We start from the raw sequence: 25,290 nt of genomic DNA, 5'->3' as shown, positions 1-25,290 counted from the left end.
TTACGCCATAATTATGATTTCTAACGTCGCACGGGTATCGATTGAATCAGCAATGAGTAGATTCCGAAGCAAAGGCAAGTTTATAGAAAAATGGAGCTAAAAGGACATAAACGATAAAAACTAATACCTTCTCGGTACGTATTCAATTGATGAGAAAATATATTAATGTAGTTTTATTTTAGTTAGAGGATGCCTTTGCCGTAAAGTACAATGAAATAAGAGACATTCTATGGTTATAAATTAGCTTAATTTTTTTCTTCAACGTGTTCTTAATTCTTGTGATGTATTTATTAGCAATTGTTTATATTTCGGGAAATAAAAGGCTTTATTATTATTATTAGTTTTATTTTAACAAGGTAAGTAGAAATAATAAAGTATGACACTGTGGTATACGAATTTTCTTAATTAACATAGACGTAAAATATTCCCGCGCCTGGAATGTTTTCATTTCATTTCTTTTCATTAACTTTGAAACAGGTGTTGTTCTGCGAATATATTATACGAAACAGGATAAGCGTGCAGTTAAATAACTAAATTCCTTGGAAAAGTATGCATTTTATAACATAATGGCTTGAATAACATTCATTCATTCTTTGTAATTGCGTTTAGTAATTATTCCCTTTTTAGCCGTGGAGCATTTTTACAAGTGATTACTATCAAGTTAATTTTCCGTGAGTAGCTTCATCTTCATGAGACGCTCGAATTTTATATTTACAAAAATTCTTGATTGTGGTAACCAACTGGGTTACCAGGTAATAAAAATTTCTGAGCGCCGGAACGAGATAATGTACCACACAATTCGAAGAACACTGTGGATGTTACGTTGTACAACTATTAATTAATTAATAATTAAAATTAAGCAACAGTAAAAAAAAAATATCTGGTTAGTGGCAACTATTGGTAAACTCTCCTTCTCCCAACTTGTATAACGAGGTTATTAACTATGAAGTTTTATGTAAAGTTAAACGTTAAAAAAAAGAGTCGTGTACACTATTTATAAATCAAGAACAGCTAGACCAATTTGACTGAAAATTGGAGGAGAGGTAGATTCGATCCAGGAGACGGACATAGACTACTTAGGGGGTAGGGGTAGAATAGGGTAGGGGTAGGGTAAGATGGGGTAGAGTTCCACGCGGACGAATTCCCGGGCGTCAGCTAGTATTACTATATAAAATTGTCGTGTTACTTGCAATATACGCTTGACCAATTTTGATATTTTTTTTTCTATATGTCTAGTAATTATAATATTCCAACCGAATCCCGTGATAAGGAGTGAAAAGTCAGGCAAAGAAAATAATATCAAACAGCTTGCAAATTACAAGTATCATGGGTGAGACTTACCCGCCTATGTTTAATATCTTCCATTAACACCCGCCTCTTGTCTTTGAGACAAAAGAAAATGAACAGCCGCTGCCTGGCGCGTTAATTATGTTTGATTACTTAATTGTTTATTCTTGTAGCACAAGAGCCCAAGTACTAATGTTTTCCTTTTTTATATTTCTTGTAATATGCCCAAGTAATGTTTTCTTTTTTTATATATTTCTTTGTTTTCTGTTCTATTTTTTCAAAATAATATATATACTTTACACAGGTGTATAATGTAATAATAATTTTGCCCGTAGTTTGGTTTGCTTAAAATAGGTAGATTTTAATAAAAATACTCATTTATACATACAATACTCTCATAGGGCGGCGGTTAAGAATTATTCTTTGGATCCAATACTTGTATACATTTACGTAAACTATTCGTAACTCACAAAAATTCTTTATTTGCATTTATATTTTATGATTCAAAATGTTAATACAAAAAACTTAAGTTATTAAATATTTTTGAAATGTTTAGTATGAAGACTTATTCACATTTTTAATATGTTTAAATAAAAGAAGTTTGTTTAAATAAACGTTTAAATAAAAGATGATGTTTTGTAATGAAATATTATTACAAAACATAAATGTTCATAAAATCTATCTTTATTTTTACATGCAAAAACGTCTTATCATGAGGAAAGAAACATCATTTAATTTCCATAATTATGTTGACTTAGAACATTTGAGTTTTCTCATTCTTTTGAAGCTTGTATATGTTTTATCTCGTAACAATTTGCGAATTGAATTGGCACAAACTAGGGTGTAAAGTGTTATGTTTACTATGATTTTGCATTATCTAATGCATTTCATCTAAATAATAACGGAGTTTTGTGTACTGTTTTATGACTGATTATTATTTTTTTCTTCTATTTATTTATTTATCCATTTTTTTTAAATTTTTAAAAATGTTTATAAAATACAAAACACAAATAAAATTTGATAAAAAAATTCAACATTTGAGTGCCAAGAATGCTGCCAATGCCGGTAGTCAGGGCTCCAGAGTGACGAACCTCCTCATAATACGCGCCGTCTCATGAATGAATGCCTTCTGTATCCGACTCTTGATCCAACAGTTAAGCGAAAGCTTCTTAAGGTGTTGGTCGAAGCTTTTCGCTATAAGATCATTGACTGAAATTATTATTTATTAAGATCTCATTTAGTTATATAAATCCTTCGCCTGGCTCTTACACTTTCTCAAACCTATTTCGGTTAAATTCATTTCGTCGCAAAAGGTCAAATCGACGTAGCTCTTGAAATATTTCCGTAATTAGACCAATGTTGTTTCTATTTCAAATGCCTTTATTATCTTGAGTTTAAGAAGTTTAAATATTTATAAACCCTCGCCCTTCGTTTTTTGTTTCAATACTTTTTGGACTGAAGGTCCTAGGATTATATAATGTCGCTGTAAAAAACGTTACCAAGTTGACTACAAACTCCTGCCTTCTTAACCGACTTCAAAAAGCCCGCTTCTATCTTAGACTGCATCATCACTTACCATCAGGTGAGATTGTAGTCAAGGGCTAACTTGTCAAGAATAAAAAAAAGAAGATGATGACATCGAAAATAACGCCCTTTAATATCTATATAATTTAATAATATCGCAAGAAATGTTTGCATGTTTGTTACTCTTTAGGCTACTACGGAAGCGATTTGGCTGAAATTTGGAATGGAAATAGATTTTACTCTGAATTGACACAATGGCTACTTTTCATCCCGAAAAAATCCATGGTTCTCGCGGGATTTGTGAAAAATTTAATGCCACGCGGACGATGTTGCGGGCGTTCGCTAGTATTATATGGATTGACAAACTTCAAACCCCCTTCAAATTTTTTCTAATTTCATGATGCACAGCGAAATAATATACCTAAGCTTACTTTAGTAAATCAAATTATTTTCAAAATTACTTAATCACTCATTCATAGTCAACTTAATTAATCAAAACCACAATTGGAAATTGTGGCTCAAGCAGATTTGTCTTCTAATAAAGAATTAACCAATCGATTCCTCTGCGGTCGCTCTGACCTCTCAAAGGTCTCTCAGCTCTCTGACCGCAAATTCAACTACAGTCCGTAATTAAGTACTGCCCTATATCGTTAAAGTTAACTTTGATCACAGCATCAGTATGTCCGCCGTTTGATCGAGTTTTGATTAATCTCACTTATCTCTCAGTAAAGTCTAAGCAGGGGATCTAATAGTTATGGTGATGATAATATAGTAATGACTGTGTTCTTTCAAAATCATAATCAAAAATTATTTATTTACTGTAATTAAAGACTTAATTAACATTAGAGTATATAAGTAAACAGATTTCGTAATTTTCAGAATATCTCCAATTCTGCTGAGAAGAGCTTGCATTAAACTCAATAGGTCTCTCTTTTAAAATCTTTACAGTATTTATGCTTATCGCCATAAATAATTATATTTCATGTTCCTCTATTAAAGGTTTTCCAATTAATATCCTAACTCTCGTGAATTTTTCACATATGTATCCATAAACAACCGTTTAGCCGGCAGAGGGTGGGGACATCTTAACTCTCTCAAAAATTTGCTCTTAAAAGCTTAATATTTTACAAATTTTTCCCTAAATTTAGAAATATTAGTAAAATACCCTTATCGATCCTTTTTAGACTCATATCATTTAAATACCTATCCAACGATACCCTATACTATGAAATAAACGAGTAAAAAACAAATCATCCCCACCATATCTCCACATCCCCCATCACAATTACATGTAGCCCCCCAACAAGTAAGTAAGTAAGTACTCTAAAAATATTTTTATTTCAAGATTTTATTTTATGACTTTAGTCACATTTTTAATGTGCATACTCATGCTAAGTTACTGCTTTCTGGAAGTAAGAGTCTCTACGCTAAGCCGCGGACGGACGGACAGACAGACAAGGCAAAACTATAAAGGTTCCTTGTGGACTACAGAACCCTAAAAATAAGATTTGTTATTCAGTAGTAGAAATAAAACTTCTTTTCCTCAATCAAATGTTCAGCTAATAAAATCTGGAAATTTTAACTTCCGTAATTACGTTTTCCTTGAGTTATATCAAATCGTTTTGATTGGCGTGCAATCGAGCTGAAGTTCCTTTTGCAAAGTTTTATAAGAGGGCGGTTTGTTATTTTGTATCGGATTATATTTTGTTTTTTTTTTCGTGTTGAGTAAGTGCCGATGGCTCCATGTGGGACCACTACGGCGTCACCGGGGGGTTTGGGCGAGCGCAGAAGCATCGCCTGATGAGACCCGAAGGTTGAAATAAAGATAGAGGACGGAATGACTCTCTAAGGGCGTCTCCTACGAGACTCGGACCTCGGCTTAGAGGGCCATTCGGTAGGTCATGTTGAATCATTTGTTTATTAATTGTTTACTAGGAAACGCCCGCCTTTGAGTGCGAGAAAATCGATGACTATGACTATGATATAAGGCAGTATTTTCAAAAAAATCTCTCAGGCGAGGCGGCGTGACTTTTTCCGACACGTGCAACAATTATACGAAGGTATACATTCGCCCATGACTTTCAAACTAGATGTAAACCTTCAACCCCTATTTTAACCTCTACAATTAATATTTTCGCATATTTCGTATATCAAAATTTCAACCCCTTTTTTACACTTAACCCCTTTTTTTAAGTAGAGATTATTGGAAAAATCTCGAGTTAAAATTTGAAAAGGACTTTCTATACAAAATCCTATAACCCTCTTTGAATTATGGTCTCAAATCGTGTAAGTTTAATTTTTTTTAATCTTTGCATCAATACTAAAAAAAAAAAATTAGTGATAACACTGCTTAGTCACGACTGCCATTTTAAAATTGTTTTTTCATGCCCATATGTGGCACTATCAAAATTTGCACCCAGAATTCTTTTTAACCGACTACAAAATAAAGGAGGAAGTTCTCAATTATCATTAATTTCACCAATTATAAAAAATCTTTTTTGTTTGAAAAATATATAGATACTTTCAGATTGATCCCATTTAATTTTCATGAAAATCAGCTTAGTCATTTTGCCTTAAAATAACGAAATTGCCTGTACAGTGCGCTTTCGTTCACTATGCTAGAACACACTAAATATATCAAATCTTTTTAACAACTTGTGGTTCTTCCAGAAACGGCTTTTATTAATACGCCACTGACTTGGCACCGCCTTCAAAGTGATCAGAAGTATTTTTGTGATTTTGTAGTCGGTTGAAATTTGTTGTTAAAAAGATTTTATAAAAAACCTGTCACTAAAATTAAGAAAAAGATTTTTGAAAATATTATATCCTTAGTGAAAAAGGGGACGAAAAATCCACAAAAACAAACAAATTCAAGGGCTTCTAGTAGTCTCGAAGTAATATAAATTCTTCCTGAATATTGCAATTTTATTTTCCACTGTGCTTTCATCGGAACACTTTCTTTGTGTTCCATCGATTGACGGGCAATTGCGCGGAGGTGCCTTGATGAAGTTAACGAACGATGCGGTTTTGTTGTTTCGTACCTGATTGACTTCAGACACTGTTGCGATGGAAAGATTAATGGTACACAGTACTGAAAAGGAAAAATAGCTCAACTGCGTAGGATGCCGTTGTAAAATCTATTAAAATTATTTTCAACCGACTTCCAAAAAGAAAGATGTTCTACGTCCGGCTCTATGTATGTTTTTTTTATGTATGTGCAGCGATATTTCCGTCATTTATAGACCGATTTTAAAAATTACACTAGATAATACTAACTAATAAAACATGACACTAGATTGGCACCGCCTTCAATCTGATCAGAAGGTAGCACATAGGTAAGATAAATTCTAAAACATAGGTAAGATGTTATTTTTTGCTTTTTAGTTTAGGTTAATTTTCGAGTTGGAAGTCGGTTGATTTTTTTTTTAATAAACATTTCTTATTTCTTAAAATAGTCAACATGCTTTTTTAACGCAATGGTAACCAACTATTCGTCGGATATTGGATAGACGCAGGCGTTACTTTGCGGAAGTTCATCATGAATATTTTCTGCGCAAAAAGCCGACGAACCCATTCGACGACGTCACCCAGGTCCAACAAAATACTCTCACTTTATATACTCGTAGACAAAATACTCGTCCCGTTGTTGATAAAGTAAGAGTATTTTGTCGGAATGAGGAAATCCGTAGGAGAACGAAAATAATTGATGTAACCGCACCGCAAAGAATTAGCAAACTGAAGTGGCAATGGGCGGGCCATATCTGTCGTAGAACAGATGGCCGCTGGGGCAGACGTGTTCTGAAGTATAGACCGCGTACCAGCAAACGCAGTGTAGGACGCCCTCCAGCTATATGGCCCGACGACATTAAGAAGGTAGTGGGAAGTGGCTCGATGAGGAAGGCGGAGGATCATGTTTGGTGGCGCGCTCTCGGAAAGGCCTATGTCCAGCAGTGGACGAATACAGGTTGTTGATTGATTGATTTTGTCGGACTTGGGTGACGTTGTCGAATGGGTTCGTAGGCTTTTCGTGGATGATAGAAAATTAAATAAATTATTGCCTTTTAACTACTCGTCGGTTGTCGCTGCGTTTCGTTAACACGCTCATGATTAAAACCGCTGATGGATTTAGATCCTCAATAGCTAAGCGGTAAAGAGGCTGGAATCACTGAAAGGTGAATCTTTTGTTGTACCCACTTATATCACAGTCTTATTCGACTAGTTGGAGGGGAACGGGAGTATTGGTCATATTAAAAAGATAAAGTAAATATTCTTTAAAAAAATTAAAGAAATAAATAAACCATTAAAAATGTGAAAGATTTACCTTTTTCTTACCAAATATCTCATCCCCAAAGAAAACGTTTAACCTACGCTTCCTGACATGATTAATATCAAAAATTATCACGCCAATTCCAACCAACATTCGTGTAGCATCATCATCATTATCAGCCGATGGACGTCCACCGCTGGACATAGGCTTTTTGCATGGACTTCCAAACACAACGGTCTCGAGCCACCAGGATCCAGCGGCTCCCTGCAACTCGCTTGATATTCTGGGTCCTCCATTTTTTAGTATTACCTATCAGAAAGATACTAATTTAAAATTCACATACGGTTACAGAATAGTCCTAATAATCTATTGCCATAAATATACATGTCAACCTGTCAGTTATAATCTACCGGCTCCAGTTGCAGTTCTATTTTTGAGAGCTGACACGCGGTCACAGTGTAAGCCATGTCAACGACAATACAATATTTCAAAACTAAAATTTTGATCTAAATGTTGTTCTGTTCTGAATAATGTATGACAATCGTTTGTTCTGATGTAAGAGCTATGAAATACTGAAGTAATCTTACTTCTTAGAAATGTTCAGTAAAAAATCAATCCGTAATTGGGAAGTAGATGGCGCTAGCTCCTTGCCGTAGCCGCCGTGCTTTGGAGAAAACGTTAAGTCATTATCAAGTTATGTAAGGTCATTAATTATCATTAACATCAGGTAGTGGTCGCTACATACATCAATAACTTAAGACCGTCATCCCCCATTCAAGTAGAGCTAGGCAACTTGAGGCATAACTTCAGCCAAGCGCTATTTTCTGTGGTATGCGCGATGGATTTACAAGATGGAGGTCCTGGGTTTTATCCTCGGCTGCGATTGAGATTTTCCTACACCGTGACTAGTTACCACTCTACCAGCAAAGAGCTATATAGCGATATAGCGTTCCTGTACGATATCATATAGAAACCGAGAGGGATGTGGAATTTCACCCAACTCCTATTAAGTTCCTGCTTCTATGTTAGATTGCATCATCATAATATACCACCAGGTAAAGATTGTAGTCAAGGGCTATTTGCAAAGAATAAAAATTGTCTCCTCTCAGAAAGAGAGGGGTTAGGTCAGTAGTTCACCACGCTGGCCCAATGCGGATTGGCAGACTTAACACACGCAGAGAATTAAGAAAATTCTCTGGTATGCAGGTTTTCTCACGGCGTTTTATAACGTCGATGTCGAGTTATGTTGTGATAAATAAAGTCGAAATTATGTATTAGTATTACGTAGATAAATAGGTCACGATGTACGGAACCAAGAAGCTAGAAGGGGCGGAGTGTTTCCACTTACTCTAAAATTGTTACAGACAAGTTTAAGGGCTGGAAGCTCGAACTCACTTAGGGGAGTATAAACACGTGCATTAAATTATGAACTTGCTTAACAATTTGAGACAAACTTAAGTTATAACATAGGCAATTTGAAGAAACAAACAATTAACTAACTTCGTAAGGATTTACGAGTATGTATCTTACTCCTATTATTAAGAAAAGTATCACTTAATTAGTAAATCTTAATAATTATTTTTTTTTTAATTTTTAATCACAAAATATTATTTAAAACATTATTAAAAATTTACAAGAATACAACCCTCCCGTTGCCTTTAAGTACCAAGCTATTGCTGGTCAGGATTCAGGAAGTACCCCACAATAAGCACCATCTCTCGGATTACTGCTTTCTGCCCTTGATCCAATTGTCAAGCAAAGTCCTAATAAGGTTTATATTTTTATTCTTTACAAGTTAGCCCTTGACTACAATCTCACCTTATGTGATTATGCAATCTAAGATGAAATCGGGCTAACTTGTTACGAGGAGGATGAAAATCCACACTCCTTTCGGTTTCTACACGACATCGTACCGGAACGCTAAATCGCTTGGCGGTACGTCTTTACCTGTAGGGTGGTAATTAGCCAAGGCCGAAGCCTCCCACCAGCCAAAAAAAGGTGTCGGTGAAAGAATTTCATTATATTATCAACATTCTTCATTGTGAGCAAGGTTTAAGTATTTTGTAAGTGTGCCAAACGAATCAAACTGTTTGGTTCATGATTTTGATGAATGTGCTCATGATTAAGAGGCTCGCATGAATTTAAAATTAGTTGGGCATATACCGACGTGAGTTTTAATTTTATAATTTAAAATTCCAGTGGTACCAATACATTATATCACTAAATTATTACATATTAACTTACTGCTAAGTTCGTGTATAATTTAGCTCGTGTACTGTACGTACCCTTCAATTAGGGCGGGGCCACACTAAACTGCTACCAAGAAACCGTGTTATAGCTCTCGGAAACCAATCTCCATGTTATTTGAAGTATATTACTACTCGTATAGTTGTTGCAGGTGTATTTTCATGTGAACTACAATATTACCATCACCTCTTGAATTTCAACCCATATTCGGCTCATTGTTGAGCACGAGTCTCCTCTCAAAATGAGAGGAGTTAGGCCAAATAGTCCACCACGCGGGCCCAATGCGGATTGGCAGACTTCACACATGCAGAAAATTAAGAAAACTTTCAGGTATGCAGGTTTCCTCATGATGTTTTTCCTTCACCATTTGAGAAACGTGATATTTAATTTCTTAAAATGCACAACTGAAAAGTTGGGCGCATTTTAAGAAATAACCGGAATTGAAGGCAGAGGTCATATTCACTGGGCTATTACGACTCAATACTACTAAATTCTAATTACTGGATAAACGAGGCAATCACACAGGCCTCAATTAGCTTCTATATTTTAATGGCCCATCACAAGGTTAGGCCTCCCTTACAGGAGACGAGATATGGAGCTTAGACCTACCATACTGCTCCAATCCGCCCTAAGCTCCGCCAGTAGGCGGGCTTAGGGCCATATGTCTATTCATCAATGATCACTTTCAGATTTGCCAATAATGACCGGAATTAATTTATGCGATGTTATTTGACAAGAATATGCCTAATACTTCACCGGTCAAGCTATAAAAAAAGGATTTTTAGGAAGAGTATACAATACAAAATTAAACACACTCAAAGTTTCGCTTCTATAAAATTATTAGCACAAATTCATCAGTTTCAAAGCAAGAGTTTATAGGCATTAAGTAGGCAAGCGCGCTCCCACAGACCGCATTACGACTTCCCATCAGGCGTAATATTAGTCAAGCGCGAGCCTATCGTCCATAAAAATCGTGTGATTAGGATAACTGAATAGGCATTTGTTAAATTCGTACATTCAAATCGAAAATTGTTATGTTCCGAACTTACGTAATCTATTCTAGGTATTTCCCGTCACGCTATATATTTATAGCTTTTAATATAAAATTATTTAACTGTGTCAAACACGCGACGCTAAGGGAGCATTTACATTTGACGTTAATATCTGGCACAGTGGCAATGCCTTCGTTTATGATAGAGCGAACATAGGATCGTTACCCGCTCAGATCAGTTTCAGATTGTATGTTTTCTTATTTATCGATGTCGTCTGGTCAGCTGGTAGACTTCGGCTTCACTAGTTATAGGCTAGAACATACTGCAAGGCCATTAAGCAATCCGGGACCATGCCCTAAAAAGTCCTAAACTGAATCGATCCCAATTGTGTACATGACGTGATGGTGATCATGGTTGGTTACAAAGTTAAGCCATGTCATCCGCATTTGAACAGCTTTCTAAGCTTTTAATATTAATAGGCTAATGATAATGATGATAACACTCCAGCTGGCCTATTCACTATTTTGGTCTTTATTATCAACCTATTAAAATAAACAACTAATCAATTGACAAAATGTCAACTGCATACTATATGATATCCACCAGTAAGCTCCGGATGACATTTGTATTTTGTATCATAGCATTAAGGTGACATTTCAGAACAGTGTAACCGTCCTAGCAGACAGCAGCTGATATAAGTCAAGTGTAGAGTCTCCCTAAGGCTTGTAATCAAGAGTTTTTGACACTGAGTCCGATTGTGTTTGTATTTGCATATCATAATTCGTAATCTTTTTATGAATGGAGCGTTTCTTTCAGCGCTAAGTATTATCGCTGTCACGGAAAAAGAACGCCGATTAGGAATATCAATTTCAGCTTTTATATACCAAGTCAGTATATTTTAGGAAGTTAAGTATAAATAAATTTTCTTTTTCAATGTAAAAAAATCTGTTCTATAATTTCACTATTTTTTTTTATTTTCATGGGCATTTACTACAACGGGAGTTAAAAAAAAAAACAGAAAATTAGGATAAGTATAACAATGGAATACTTTAAATTGGTTATTTTGTATAGCATTCGTCATTTGAGCTGATAATAATTACCTACCTATTTAATTTTTGGTCTATTGTGGGTAAAGCTTTATTGATTACTAGCGGACGCCCGCGACTTCGTCCGAGTGGAATTCAGTTTTTCACAATTCCCGCGGGAAGCATGGATTTTTCCGGGATGAAAAGTAACCTATGTGTTAATCCAGATTCCAAATTTCAGCCAAATCGCTATAGTAGCTGTAGCGTAAAAGAGGAACAAACATACTTACACACTTTCACACTTACACCCAAACTTTTGCCTTTATAATAAACTAACGAACGCCCGCGACTTCGTCCGCGTGAAACTCAATGTAAACTTTCAACTACCTCTACCCTACCCCTACCCTACCCTAAACCTACCCTACTCCTACTGTACCCTACCCTACCCTACCCTACCCGTAAAAAAAGTATTAAAAAAAAGTATCCTATGTCCTTCTCCTGGCTTTAATCTACCTCCCTGCCAATTTTCAGCTAAATCGGTTCAGCCGTTTTTGAGTAATAAGTGGAGTAACTAACACGATTTTCTTTTATATATATAGATATTACCTAGTGTGATTTTTATAATTAAGCTAAATTCCACGTGTTTCAAGTAACATCGATGTACATAAGTAAATTTCAGGCAGCTTTGAAATAAATCGCCCGCTGCCTTTCAGTCTACAAAATATTTGAAGCATAAAATGAAATTTTCTTTGCGAGTCGATTTCAGTTTGTGAAATTTCTCGCATGTGGTTAATTTTGCGAAAATTTGGTTTATGGCTTCGAAGCGTAACATGTGTTAGGTTTATTAACTTAGTGTGTGAGAGGGATCTCAGTAACAATATCCACGTGAGGGAAAAAGCTTCACTATAACGTTTAGTTGTCCTTTTTTTGTTTTGGTAAAGCTTCGCTATGTTGCCATTTATTTTAAAAGAGTTAGGTATGATTAGCAACCCATTTTCGCCTCATGGCTGAGCACGAATTTCCTCTCAGAATAAGAGGGGTTAGGCTAAAAGTCCACCACGCTGACCCAATGCAGATTGGCAGACTTCACACACGCAATGCAGGTTTTCTCACGACGAAGGAATCTGACGAATTGATAACCTCCTCTTTTTTTGAAGTCGGTTAAAAATAATACACATTTAACTGAAAAAGTTAGAAGAACATGCCTCGGACCAGATTGAACCTACACCCTCCGAATCTAAGGCAGAGGTCTTATTCATTGGGCTATAACGGCAGTTCGACTTTACTTATCACCAATTATTATAACATAACCTAACGTTTCAAAAGTGCTTTTAAAATAAGACTGTTTAGTTTACCACAGACTCTTAGTAAGTACATCTGATATTTATAACATTCTGATGTTGCGATGTTTGTTACCAAACTCCTCAAAAATAGCTGGGCTAATTTTTATGAAATTTTGTGTGCATATCACGTAGATCAGAAAATCGGCCAACATCTGTTTTTCCCCTGAATGATATGGTTTCAATTTCAATTTCAAAGCCTTTATTATTCCTTACATTATTATATTAAACAAGTTTTTAAATTAATAAGAGTAACAGTTTTAATTTTTTTTTCTATGTTAGTATAGTGTATCTGTTTTAAGTTTAGTATGTTAGTAAGTTAGTCTTATTTCTAATTAATAAAATACGGTGGCAAATAATAGAATGATATGGTTGAACACCCCAAAATGTGGCCAAACAACATTTGCCAGTTCACCTAGTTAGTCATATGAATAATTATATTTTTGTTTCATAACGGCAGTGTACTTCGTGTTATTTACGCCTACGATTTTCCTACACTGTGTACTAGCCAGAAGTATATTAGCATACTAATGGATAAAACCTAAATGTCACTTCTGAAAATAGAAAAGTGTACTTTTCACAGAAACATGGATGTAATGACAGCCGTGCGAAATGTCACGTGATCGTAATGAAATATTCTGATTGTTACCGCTAATTACGTAATAATTAGTGGCGTGGAAGCTTCTGGGAATGTTTCTAATAACCTTTTTCACTTAGCGTTTTTTTATGGCGCTTTGTATACGTGAAGTTCAGTTTATTACGAATCCCGCGCGAACTTTTGTTTTTCCGAAATAAAAAGTAGCCTATGTATTGCTCAATAACCTCTTCTATCTGAGGAAGTCCTATTTGAATAGATTAAGCTATTTCAAAGATTAGCCATTTCAAACAGACAGACGGACAAACAGAAATTGCATGGACTACCACTTTTTTATTCATTTTGTATTGTAAATTAAAATAACCAAATTGGCCGTACTTTGGCGCTTTCATTCACCATGGCACACTAAAAACAGAGAAATTAAATCTTTTTTACAAAAAAAATTAACCGACTTCAAAATCACAAAAGTAAACTTAAAAACAAAAAATAACATCGTACTTACATACTACCTTCTGATCATGAAGGTGATGCCAACACAGAGTTGCATTAACTAAAGCCGATTAAATCATATAAAGTTTTAGGACTTAAAGACAATTCTTTCCCGTGGTTCTTTCAGAAACGGCTTTAATTAATACGACACTGGTCTGGCACCGGCTTCAAAGTTATCAAAAGGTAACATACGATGTTGTTTTTCGCTTTTAATTCATTTTTGTGATTTTGAAGTAGGTTAAATTTTTTTGTTGAAAAGATTTTATTTATAAGTCATTACCACCGTAAGTGGCATTGAAGAAGCATTGTAGGTCCTAAGGTAGCCTAGCCTTGTAGGCTATTAAAATAGGCTGATAATAAAGTAATTATTAATAGTATGTTGTTAAAAATAACAAACATAGCATACATACTCGTATATCGTGTCTATTTCCTCAGTGCTTCTTCCGTTTTTCGCATGTTAGAGGTTGGAGCCTCCCTAATAATTTACGGCGGTCATTTCCGGAACGCCCTATAATCGGACTCTAATCGTGGAAGGAAAAGCTATTACGATTTAAAAGGTTTAAGAATATACGTCCACTTTCACTTGGAAACGTTGAGGTTTACCTATCTGTGAATGGGATCTTCCACATATACGCCCAATTGCATTCCCTAAGGGATTGGTTTCCGGGTAATTTTGTTTTTCTATCAGCGTTGTTTTTATTTAAAAGCTTTTTCAACCCTCTAAAATAGGTGATAGCTTGAAGTGCTGTGTGTTTGCACTTATCCATTTGTCTGTCAGTGACATGGGAACTTCTAAAGATAATGGACCGATTATCATGAGGTTTTTCAGTTTTTTTGAAAGCCTACGTCTTGGAGACGGTTCTTAGCTATACACATGAATGGAAGAAATTCGGAGTATATTGGTGTTTTTTTATTGTTATGGAATAATAACTGTTCCGCTATCTTGGGTGGTCTGCTATATTGTATTTAGAATAACGTTTTGCAATATATCGTGCATTGTCATCCAATCTTAACATGTATACAAAATATCAGCTCAATCGGTTGAAGATATCTACTTTAAAATTGAGCTCAAAGAATCCACCGTCACATCTTACATACATTGCAAGTTAAATAAAAGCTTTTAAAATATGATTTAAAAGTCCTTAATAACTTACGGAGGTAATTTCCGGAAGCCATTAACATTTAAAAGGATTAAGAAATATACTTCCACTTGGATATACGAGTATACATGCAATATGGAAGTTTATTCATATTAAATTTAATATAGTCCATGAAGGGTCCAAAATAAATTGATATCAAACAATATAAGTTAAGGATTTCATGGAAAATTTCATTTAAAAGTCATGTATATTTTCATATATTGCACTCATCAAAAACCCACACACCCTCCGGAATCGAAGGCAGAGGTCATATTCACTGGGCTATTGGCTCTCGAATACAGTAAAGATTCCAAATGTGATAGGGAGGTAAAATTCTCTGAAGACATACCAACAAAATTCTTCGTCCTATTTGTGTGAAAATTGTAGTTAGTAAATAATTGGGTCCGTATTCTTCCCATTGTCCTTTCTTTCTCGTCTCTCTGTGCTTTGGTCGTCCTAAATAATTTACGGCAGTCATTTCCGGACGGTTCTGTTATCGCCGTAATCGTAAAAGAATTATCTCTGCAATTAACAGGGATTAAGATTCGCCCGCGTATAATTTATTTACTTAATGAAAAAGTATAAAGGCTTTTTATAATGAAAACTTTTTTATATTAATTTATTGTAAACACGCTCATGACTAAGGGCCCCGTATGGGTTCGAAACTAGTCGGACATACTCCGACATTGTATCACGTGAGTTTTAGCCGTGTTTTATAATAAATGAATATGAATAACAATCACGATAGTTTAAATTCAAGAAAACCTTTTTATGCAGCGTTTTTTGTTACCGAAGTGATAAAAACTTACATGCCAGTGAAGCCGCTTTAAGAAATTTGTAAAATAAATCATATTGATTTTAATTTTGTGTACTAAACTGTTGTATATATTTGAAAATTGTAAACAGACATGCTCATTTTATAATATGAAATGAAATGTACCCAATTAAAATAGTCTTTAGCTATATTATGCTAATATACATAGTCATGCAAGTTAATTAATCAAAGAAAACAGAGGACTGTTTTCTTCTCCAGTCTTGTCACTTCCCTGGAATCCTCCAGGTGATGTACCTAGTAGATTATTAGAGTCAGTAGAGTCAGTTATACATTCACATTTACTTTTCTTACAGTTCCGTCAAATGTAAACACATTTACATCAAATTTCAAACGGAAATTTCCAACAAATTTCACAACTTTTACATTCGCTTTGAGTTTTTAAATGCTCCATTTCCCACTTCATAAAGTTTGGCCAAACACTCGCGTGGGAGACTTAAAAAGTATTGCGAAACTACTTTTATAGTACGTAGGAGTACATTGGAAATTAGCTCGTGAAGCAGCCAGATTATGAAATACTAGCCAACGCTCCGCATTTTCACCCATATTCGGCTCACTGCTGAGCTTGAGTCTCCTCTCAGAATGAGAGGGGTTAGGCCAATAGTCCGCCACGCTGGTAAACTGCAGCCTTCACACACGCAGAGTATAAGTAAATTTTCTTGTATGCAGGTTTCCTTTCGATGATTTTCCTTCACCGTTTATGACACGTGATATTTAATTACTTAAAACGCACACAACTGAAAAGTTGGAAATGCATGCCCCGGACCGGATTCGAACCTACATCGCCGGAATCGGAGGCAGAGGTCATATCCACTGGGCTATCACGACTCTACTTCACCCACATAGTTCCTATAAAGTATAAGCCTATGACACTCATAAATAACTTGAGTTTCTAGTGGTAAAATAAATTTCAAAATCGGTCAGTAGATTACCCCTACAATACCATAAACTTTACAAAAAATCAAAAAAAATCAAAAATCATTTATTTCAAGTAGGCTCAGTTTACAAGCACTTTTGACACGTCAGTTGACTATTTGTAAAGATTCTACCACCGGTTCGGAAGGCAGGTTCTGCTGAGAAGATACCGGCAAGAAACTCAACAGTTGCTCTTTTGAAAAAGTCATACAGTATTATAATTTACAATTGATAACAATTACTGTTTACATTTCTTATAGTTTTACTTTCTGTATGAAGGTGGAAGCTGATCCAACGGCCTCCAAGCATCTTTATCATTAAGGAACTCATCAATGTTGTAGTACCCTCGACTAAGTAAATGTTTTTTAACACATTGCTTAAAGCTATGCATTGGCAGGTCCATCACAGTCTTGGGGATCTTATTATAGAAGAGTACACCCAAACCTACAAAAGATTTTTTTACTCTTTGGAGACGATATGCAGAAATAACTAACTTATGCCCGTGTCTAGTAAGACGTGGGTTTAAATCTCCTTTTTGTTTGTACAAATTAATATTTTGTCTTACATATACTATACTGTTATACAGGAAGAAATTTTTTTTAGTGCGGATATTTTTATATTTTGTACATAAACAAAATTTAATGATCACGTATTTTTTCTTTTTTTTTTTAACTCAAAAATAACAAAATTATCGTTAGCTAAAGTTATTTACTTTTGAACAGAATTTTAGGGTCACCCTATTGTGCGTTTATTTTATTTTCGTTTGATACCTAAAGGACGTCACCAGATCACTTTTAAGCTGAATATATCTGGTTTAGTAATAATATGTACATTATTTTGTTATTTTAGAGACATAAATTAAAAAAAAAAATTACATAAAATGTATCGAACTGTTTGTAGATTTATATTCTATTAATGATACAGAACCACGAAAAAAAATATCCGCACTAAAGACCGAATCACCCTGTATATATATTGACAGGCTACTGTTAGTATACCTATTTCTTTAAACTTTTGACGAAGGGACTCGCGTGATTTTAATTGATATATTGCTCGAATTGCTCTTTTTTGAAGTACAAATATAGATTGTATATCGGCAGCCTTGCCCCACAATAAAATACCGTAAGACATTACGCTGTGAAAGTACGCATAATAAACAAGCCTAGCTGTACCTTACCTCTTTATAATATTAGTATAGGATGTAATATTATGCAGCAATGCTGCTTAGCGTCAAAAATAAGCATGGCACTAGTATTTTACCAGATGAGTTTTGTCACAAAATGCTTTATTACTAGTTGTTTCTAATGCACTCCTCTAAACCCCATAATTCACAGATCTTCAGTAACTTAACTTTCGTCTATTCCAAATGTTTTAATAAGAAAACACAATTTAAGTTCATGATTAAAATTATTTTTAGCTAAACTAATTTTAATTTTACTTGCAAGGGAACCCAAATTAAAACCTTAATTGAATTGAACTAAGTTAGTAGACCTATCTCGATGAGTAATTTTAATGAAATAGAGCCAGCACTGAGAGAATTAGTCTTTCTAGTACTGTCTTCAAGTTTTACACAAAATGTTCTTCAAATTTAATTTAAAACTTATTACAAAGGGGATCAATGAAGCAAATTAGTTTTAAACATAATTTAATCGCTTTATTCTTGGACGGTTAAAAGTCTGGACCTATGAAACTTGCTACCTTACAAAGCCACAAAGGTACAAACTATAACTTCCCCACGGTGACACCGCAGAGGTCCCATAGAAGTCTACGGCACTTACACAGTAAAAAAAACAAACTGTAGTTACCTAGCATACTTATAATATATAGCGGCCTCATATAACTCGTTGGTCCCGTGGTAAGCTGGTTAGACTACCGTCAATTAGATGCATGGTTTAAAACCTGGTTCAGGCTAAAAACTACTGGACTTAAACTTCAGGCCATTTGAAAATGTTCAAATTAAAAATCCTGCTGAGTTAGCCCCCATTAGCATATTATAGCATATTGTAAAAAAAGTGTTCAAATATAGTATGAAGTAGAATGAAGGTCTATTTCCAACGCCCGAAATTGAAAATGCAACACAGCTCGAAAAAAACCGTCTCGTTTTTAAAACGCTGACGTGTGAACAATGAACATATTTAAAGCGTTCGTTTAAAAAGCGCTCGTGCGAATGGGGGCTTAGGCTTTTAAAAAAACCATTAAAGCTTAGTACTTTACACTTAAATAAAAAACAAACTAGTAAAACTATAAAATGTTTTCAAAATCACCCTATCATTGTTACAGATGCCTGAAATCGGAACAAATTGAGAATGTACAAAATGGTCATGGTCAACAGTATCTACCACATTTACGAAATAAGATGAAATGTGTACAAACAAAAATGCACTTAGAAACTTCCAACAATGAATGAGCTAGAATTTGGCGCTTTATTCAATGAAATCGATTACAACTGGGAAGACTATAACAATACTGAGATTGAAGTGAATGTGACGGGTGGGAATCGAACCTATGGTGTACAGAATGAGGTGGTTCATAACTGGTGGGCTCTTATAGCTATTGTGCTGGTGGTTTGTACGGCTGCTGGCAATGTACTGGTGTGCCTTGCGATATACTTGGAGAGGAGGCTGCAGAATGTGACGAACTATTTTCTAATGTCGCTGGCAATAACTGATCTGCTCGTCGCGATATTGGTGATGCCTGTTGGTATACTGACGCTGGTGAGAGGTGAGTCTTTATTTATACATAACTAGCGGACCCGGTCAAGCTTCGTTTTGACATAAGTGCACTTATTCTCTATCCCTACTCTACCCTTCTATACCTCTACCCCTACCCTACCCTACCCCTACCCTACCCTACCCCTACCGCTTGACTCTTAAACGTTTGTATGGGAAATAGAAAAAGGCAGTTTTTAGGGTTTTCCCAGAAATTATTTGATTTTTTCTCACCTTTTAAACCTTCCCTATACCTCCACGAACATTTCAAGACCAAGATAAGATAAATCCGTTAAGCTGTTATCGAGTTTTAGCGAGACTAACGAACAATATATTATATTATATTACAAAAAAAACTAAAGAAACACGAAATAATAGCATGTCAAACTAACAGTAAATAAGTTTTTAAATCAAAGTATCGTAACTCAATCTGTTGTAACAATTTGAAAATAATTAATTGATAAAAAGAAAATAAAGAGTTACTTTTTTATGATATTACTAAAATAACTCTTTGTCCCTATGTATGCTTAAATCTTTAAAACTACGCAACGGATTTTGATGCGGTTTTTTTGATTAGATAGAGTGATTAAAGAGGAAGGTTCCTGAGAGATTTGTGAAAAGCTGAAATCCACGCGGGCGAAGTCGCGGGAATCTGCCCGTAGTTTATAAACAAATAATATATTTACCACAATCGGTATCAAGCACACTACGCTTTTTATGTAAGCGTGGCGTTACAAATCTATAAAATAATATTGACTATCATAAAATCAATATTTTTCAACATGCTGAGTTTCGAATTCGTGTCTATGGCTCTCTCTCTACAATATCGGTTTAGACATAGAGAGATAGAGAAAAGTAAGAAACTCACAATGTTGAATTACAAAAATAACGTTACAAAATATTCCTACTAGGTTTATCGTTTTTTCGCGGAAAAATCAAAATAAATTTGTTATTCATTACTAACTGCAAGTTTAGAAAATACTACAAGTAAATATTTTTGTATAAATGGTGAAGCGAAAAGGTATACAATGAATACAAATGCATTTAGCAAGCTACGAAAAATACTGTATTCGTAGATAGCCACCATTCTACGTAGCATGATTATTATCGAGATGCTACGAGATGCTACGAATTTCTACGAAACGGATTTATTACCTGAATTAATTCACCTCTATCTCTCTCTGTCTGACACAATGTTAAAGAAAGAGAAATACATAGGTGAATTTAAAACTCGCACTTGCGAGTTATACAAAACATCGTTACAGAATAGCCCTGTTGAATTATCTTTTGCATTTACTTCATCATCATCATCATCATCATCATTATCTACCCCTATTTTGCTCACTGCTGAGCTCGAGTCTCCTCTCAGAATGAAAGGGGTTAGGCCAATAGTCCACCACGCTGGCCCAATGCGGAGTGGCAGAGAATTGAGAAAATTCTCTTGTATGCAGGTTTCCTCCGACGGGTTTTCTTCTCCGTTTGAGACACGTGATATTTAATTACTTAAAATGATCAGAGGCAGAGGTCATACCCACTGGGCTATCACGGCTCTAAGAGCGAGTACGATAATACAAACGTCTAGCGGTCGGGATCGAACTACCACCTCTCTGTGAAGAGTAAGCCCATTTACCACTGAGCTATTGACGCTTCTAAAGACTGTTTGTCCGGGACAATCGCTGGACTTAGAGAATATATGACGTCACGTGGACAAAGTTGGGCGTACTCACTAGTTTTGTGATATAACTTCTATACTTACCGTAGAACTGAGGTTAACGGCGCACTGTCCTTGTGAATGACGTCACCACTTTGCGTCACAGAATCCTCGGTAATTTATCAAGCTCACACTGTCAGGGTTTGGCGTGAAATTAAATTAGTGTTACACTATTTTTCGTAATAAAATACACAATAGGGCATCTACCTGACACTTAGATCTGCGTACGAAATGTATTTTACTTTCATTTTCCCGGAAATAGCTTTCTTTTAAAACCACATTATTTCATTTAACGTCATTCTTGAAAATTTAAAAAGTGTAATAATGTATGGTTTATTTCCTTTATAGCCAACTAGTCTATATAACAACTAGACTATATTACTATATTGCTAGGCAATTTTACTATGCAAATAAAATATGAATTCCACTCTCTGAATGAAACCTATGCTCCAAGGTTACATTTATTGCTATACCAAAACTCATCATGATCGGTTCAGCTGTATATCAGTGAAAAGATAACAGACAGACTCATTCGCATTTAATTACATAACATACATACTTGCGAAGCATTTTATGACAAACTAAATTCAGTTTTTCACAATTCCCGCGGGAACCATGGATTTTTCCGCAATGAAAAGTAACCTATGTGTTAATCCAGAATAAAATCTATTTCCATTCCAAATATCAGTCAAATCGCTTCAGAAGCTGCAGCGTAAAGGAGGTACAAACATACCTACTTACACACATACAAACTTTCGCCTTTATAATATTAGTATGAATATGATTCCACACGTAAAGTCGTGGGTGTCGCATAGTAAAACGCCCCTTAATCCTCTAAATGATAAAGAATCGCCATCTGGTACACAGTCTAGTATAAATAAAATATTAGCGTATATAAAATCTAATAACATTATAAGTATTAACTTTGGTGGATCTACATTTTTATTGGAACGATAAAAATCTTATGTAAAATTCATTCCACGGTTCCAGTTATGGCCCTTAAAGTGGCGCCCGGCAAACTTCGGGAAAGGCTATTAAAAACTTTTTGATTACGAAATTGACGTGGGCCAAAATTTTTTATTACATAAATAGCTTCTACATTTGCTTTCGTGATCTAAAATTAAAACGTTGAACCTTAATGGAAAAGTGAGAATCCAATCGGAGGCGCTAAATTAATTTGCGTCGCGGAAACAGTATTCGTTATTGTTATCACCATTACCTTCATTTACAACTGTTACAGTCACTATTATTAAGTTCTTTTAACGGTCTCCGTGACGCTGTGGTAAGTGCGATTAATTTACTAGATGGAGGTTTTCTTAATCGGTCTAGCCGGGTGGGCTTCGGTCGTGGTTAGTTCAAAATCATAAAAATAAACTAAAAAGACGGACGCTTTTTTAGACGGTTCTTTCCCGTGGTTCTTTCAGATACGGCTTTAATTAACATGCCACTGGCTTGACACCGCCTTTAAAGTGATCAGAATGTAGCGTACGATGTTATTTTTCACTTTTTTATTCATTTTTGTGATTTTAAAGTAGGTTGAATTTTTTAGTTTAAAAGCCTTTATTGACTGTATCGACACTATCAAGGTAGCATTCCGTTATTGGCGACCTGCGACTGCGCGACCCACTGCTTTGTATGAATTTATATGGATCACTATACAAAGCCCGCGGCCCCGACGCGCGACCATTTTTGTCTAGTGCTCTATATAAATTCACTAGTAGACGCCGCGCGGTTTCACCCGCATGGTTCCCATTCCCTTAAGAATACGGGAATAAAATATAGCCTATAGCCTTCGTCGATAAATGGGCTATCTAACAATGAAAGAATTTTTTAAATCGGACCAGTAGTTCCTGAGATTAGCGCGTTGAATCAATCAAACAAACAAACTCTTCAGTTCATCTTTTCTTTAGGTCATGCGACCGTTTTGCGGTCGCAGATCGCGGTTGCGCGTCGCGGTTGCCAAGATTGGAATGCTACCTTTAGTATGAATTTATATGGAGCACTAAATAAAACTGGTGGCGCGACGCGGTCTCGGGCTTTGTTTAGTGTTCCATATAAATTCATACTAAGCAGTGGGTCACGCGGTCGCAGGTCGCGGTCGCCAAAAACCGAATGCTACCTAGTGGGTGTACATTATAGTGGCAACGTCGCCAAGCCGCCAGAGTATCCAGAAGCCACGTAGAGACCTGGTTGGCTGGGCTCATGGCCACGCTTCCATTTTGGCGACGTTGCCAAACCGTCGCCAAGTGAGTTAGGTACCATACATTTCAATATTAACTGCTTGGATTGCTGCGACGTCGTCATAGCGTCTTAATGAGACAGAGCTCAAACTTAAGGCTCTGGACGAATAACTTCAATGTGCTATATAAGTCTTCAGACTCAATGCCACGGCTGACAGGAGGGGTGGCGTTACAAATTACTCGAAACTTCGCACCGAAGACAGTATCAGTGATTAAGGTTTTGATCAAGTTCAAGTTCAACCTTAGCGTGTTCCAAAGGTCATTAATTGAAAAATATATTTTGATCGAGCTAAGCGATTTCTATTTAACAAGAAGTTAGCCTTGAATGCTATCTCATCTAATTGATAATAGGCTAGTTGACACTTTTTTTAAATGTTCTTAACCACATGACTATAGAATATTATATTGAGGCATTAAATATAATAATATTGTAAGATATATTTAGGCTTAGGAACTCAGTGCTAACCAAGGATAATAAAGGAGTTATAAAATGAAAATGTTTAGTTATGGTCTGTGGTAAAACCACAGACCATAACTAAACATTTTCATTTTATAACTCCTAAACATAATATGGTTGGTCGTGATTTTACTTTGAAATTATTTAATCTAGTTTTGATAAATAAGATGGTGATGATTAATGTAATCTCGTGTTGTTTTTTTAATTATTATAACATCACTTTTGTATTGTAATAATATTTATAGAATCAGGTCATAACAACAAAACATTAGCAAACTTTTCGTTAACCGCCTACGAAAGGTTATTACTCACAGTTTAATGGAAATACGGGAATTTGAAACTAATGGCCGTGTAATTTCACGCCGACGACGAAAATAGGTCGGATTCATTCTTTTTATTAACGATCGTATTTATCGATGGATTTATTTTGGGACTTTTGGGGACACATTTAGGATACCCGCATGATTTACACGTGTTGGTAAAACGCCATTATCATGAGCCTATTTTAATGGCCCATCAGTGTCGTCTTTTTAGAGTTCCGTATATCAATAGGTAAAAAATGGAACCCTTATAAGACCATTTTTTTTTTCAATCTGTATGTCTAAAGCTTACGTTACTTAACGTTAACGTAATAAAAAACATTTACGCCGCAAACATTTTGACACTCAAATGAATATTTTTTAGGGTTCTTTCCGTTGTTCTAAAAGTATAAAAGTGATACAGACTTAATTTCAGTAGGCATAGGTAAAAATCATTTGTAATAAAATCATAAAAAAATATTGTCTTTGTTTTAAGTACGTAATGAAGTACCTACAAATGTGTACAGAACTCTGGATGAGTTAGACTCGAACTTCTCCGTTTTTTTTCTATAGCAGACGGATAGAGGTAGTATTGATTGATTCACAGATTGATTCACACTGACACAGGCTCCTCATATTATGCGAGGATAAAAATAAAAAGAAATATGTTGAGGGCTTTGATTATTTGTTAAGGGTCTGCTGGCCGATTCACTAGTTTGTTCTTTATTATCAACTTATTGAAATAAACGCCAAATCAATTAATAAAATTTCATTTTCCTTTTGTGTGATATCCACCAGTAAACACTGGATGACATTTTTACATAGAATCTCAATTTCGTATATATCAACTAGCATACGCCAAAAATAGAGATTAGGCCTGCTGGTCATTTGGAACATTTCTTGAACGCCACCCAAAGCCACCACGGTCCAAACACAGACCTATAAAATACTATTTTGGTGCAAGCGTTGATTTTTGAATCTAGGTAAGAAAAATCGCTTCTGCAGTCCGAGTTGCATATTGCAGAAATACATTCGCTAGACCCAGTAGACCGATAAGCTACAGCGTAGTTGAAAATCGATTCCAAAACGATATAGAATCGATGCAGGCGTTTCTATTACTAAACGATCGGTAACTTTAAAAGCAAGTACTCCTACATTGAATTTTTATTCAAATCCGCTATTCGATTTCCTTTTATTTAAATTTTTATTACCTACTTAGAATT

At 35.3% G+C, this 25,290-nt stretch overlaps 1 protein-coding gene across 2 annotated transcripts in view; it reads left to right on the top strand.

The window, feature by feature from the left end:
• LOC112058447 (5-hydroxytryptamine receptor 2A) overlaps window positions 1-25,290 on the top strand; it is a 112,761-nt gene that overhangs the window by 55,544 nt on the left and 31,927 nt on the right. For both annotated transcript variants that reach the window (XM_024099304.2, XM_024099295.2), the window contains exon 2: window positions 18,933-19,373. In XM_024099304.2, coding sequence (XP_023955072.2) covers window positions 19,052-19,373 — 322 coding nt within the window. In that variant the 5' untranslated portion in view covers window positions 18,933-19,051. The remainder of the gene's footprint in view (window positions 1-18,932; window positions 19,374-25,290) is intronic.

Source organism: Bicyclus anynana, chromosome 4, assembly GCF_947172395.1.
Source record: "Bicyclus anynana chromosome 4, ilBicAnyn1.1, whole genome shotgun sequence".
NCBI lineage: Eukaryota > Metazoa > Arthropoda > Insecta > Lepidoptera > Nymphalidae > Bicyclus > Bicyclus anynana.
The sequence above is the reverse complement of the archived record's forward strand: the minus strand, read 5'-3'. Positions and strand labels throughout refer to the sequence as shown.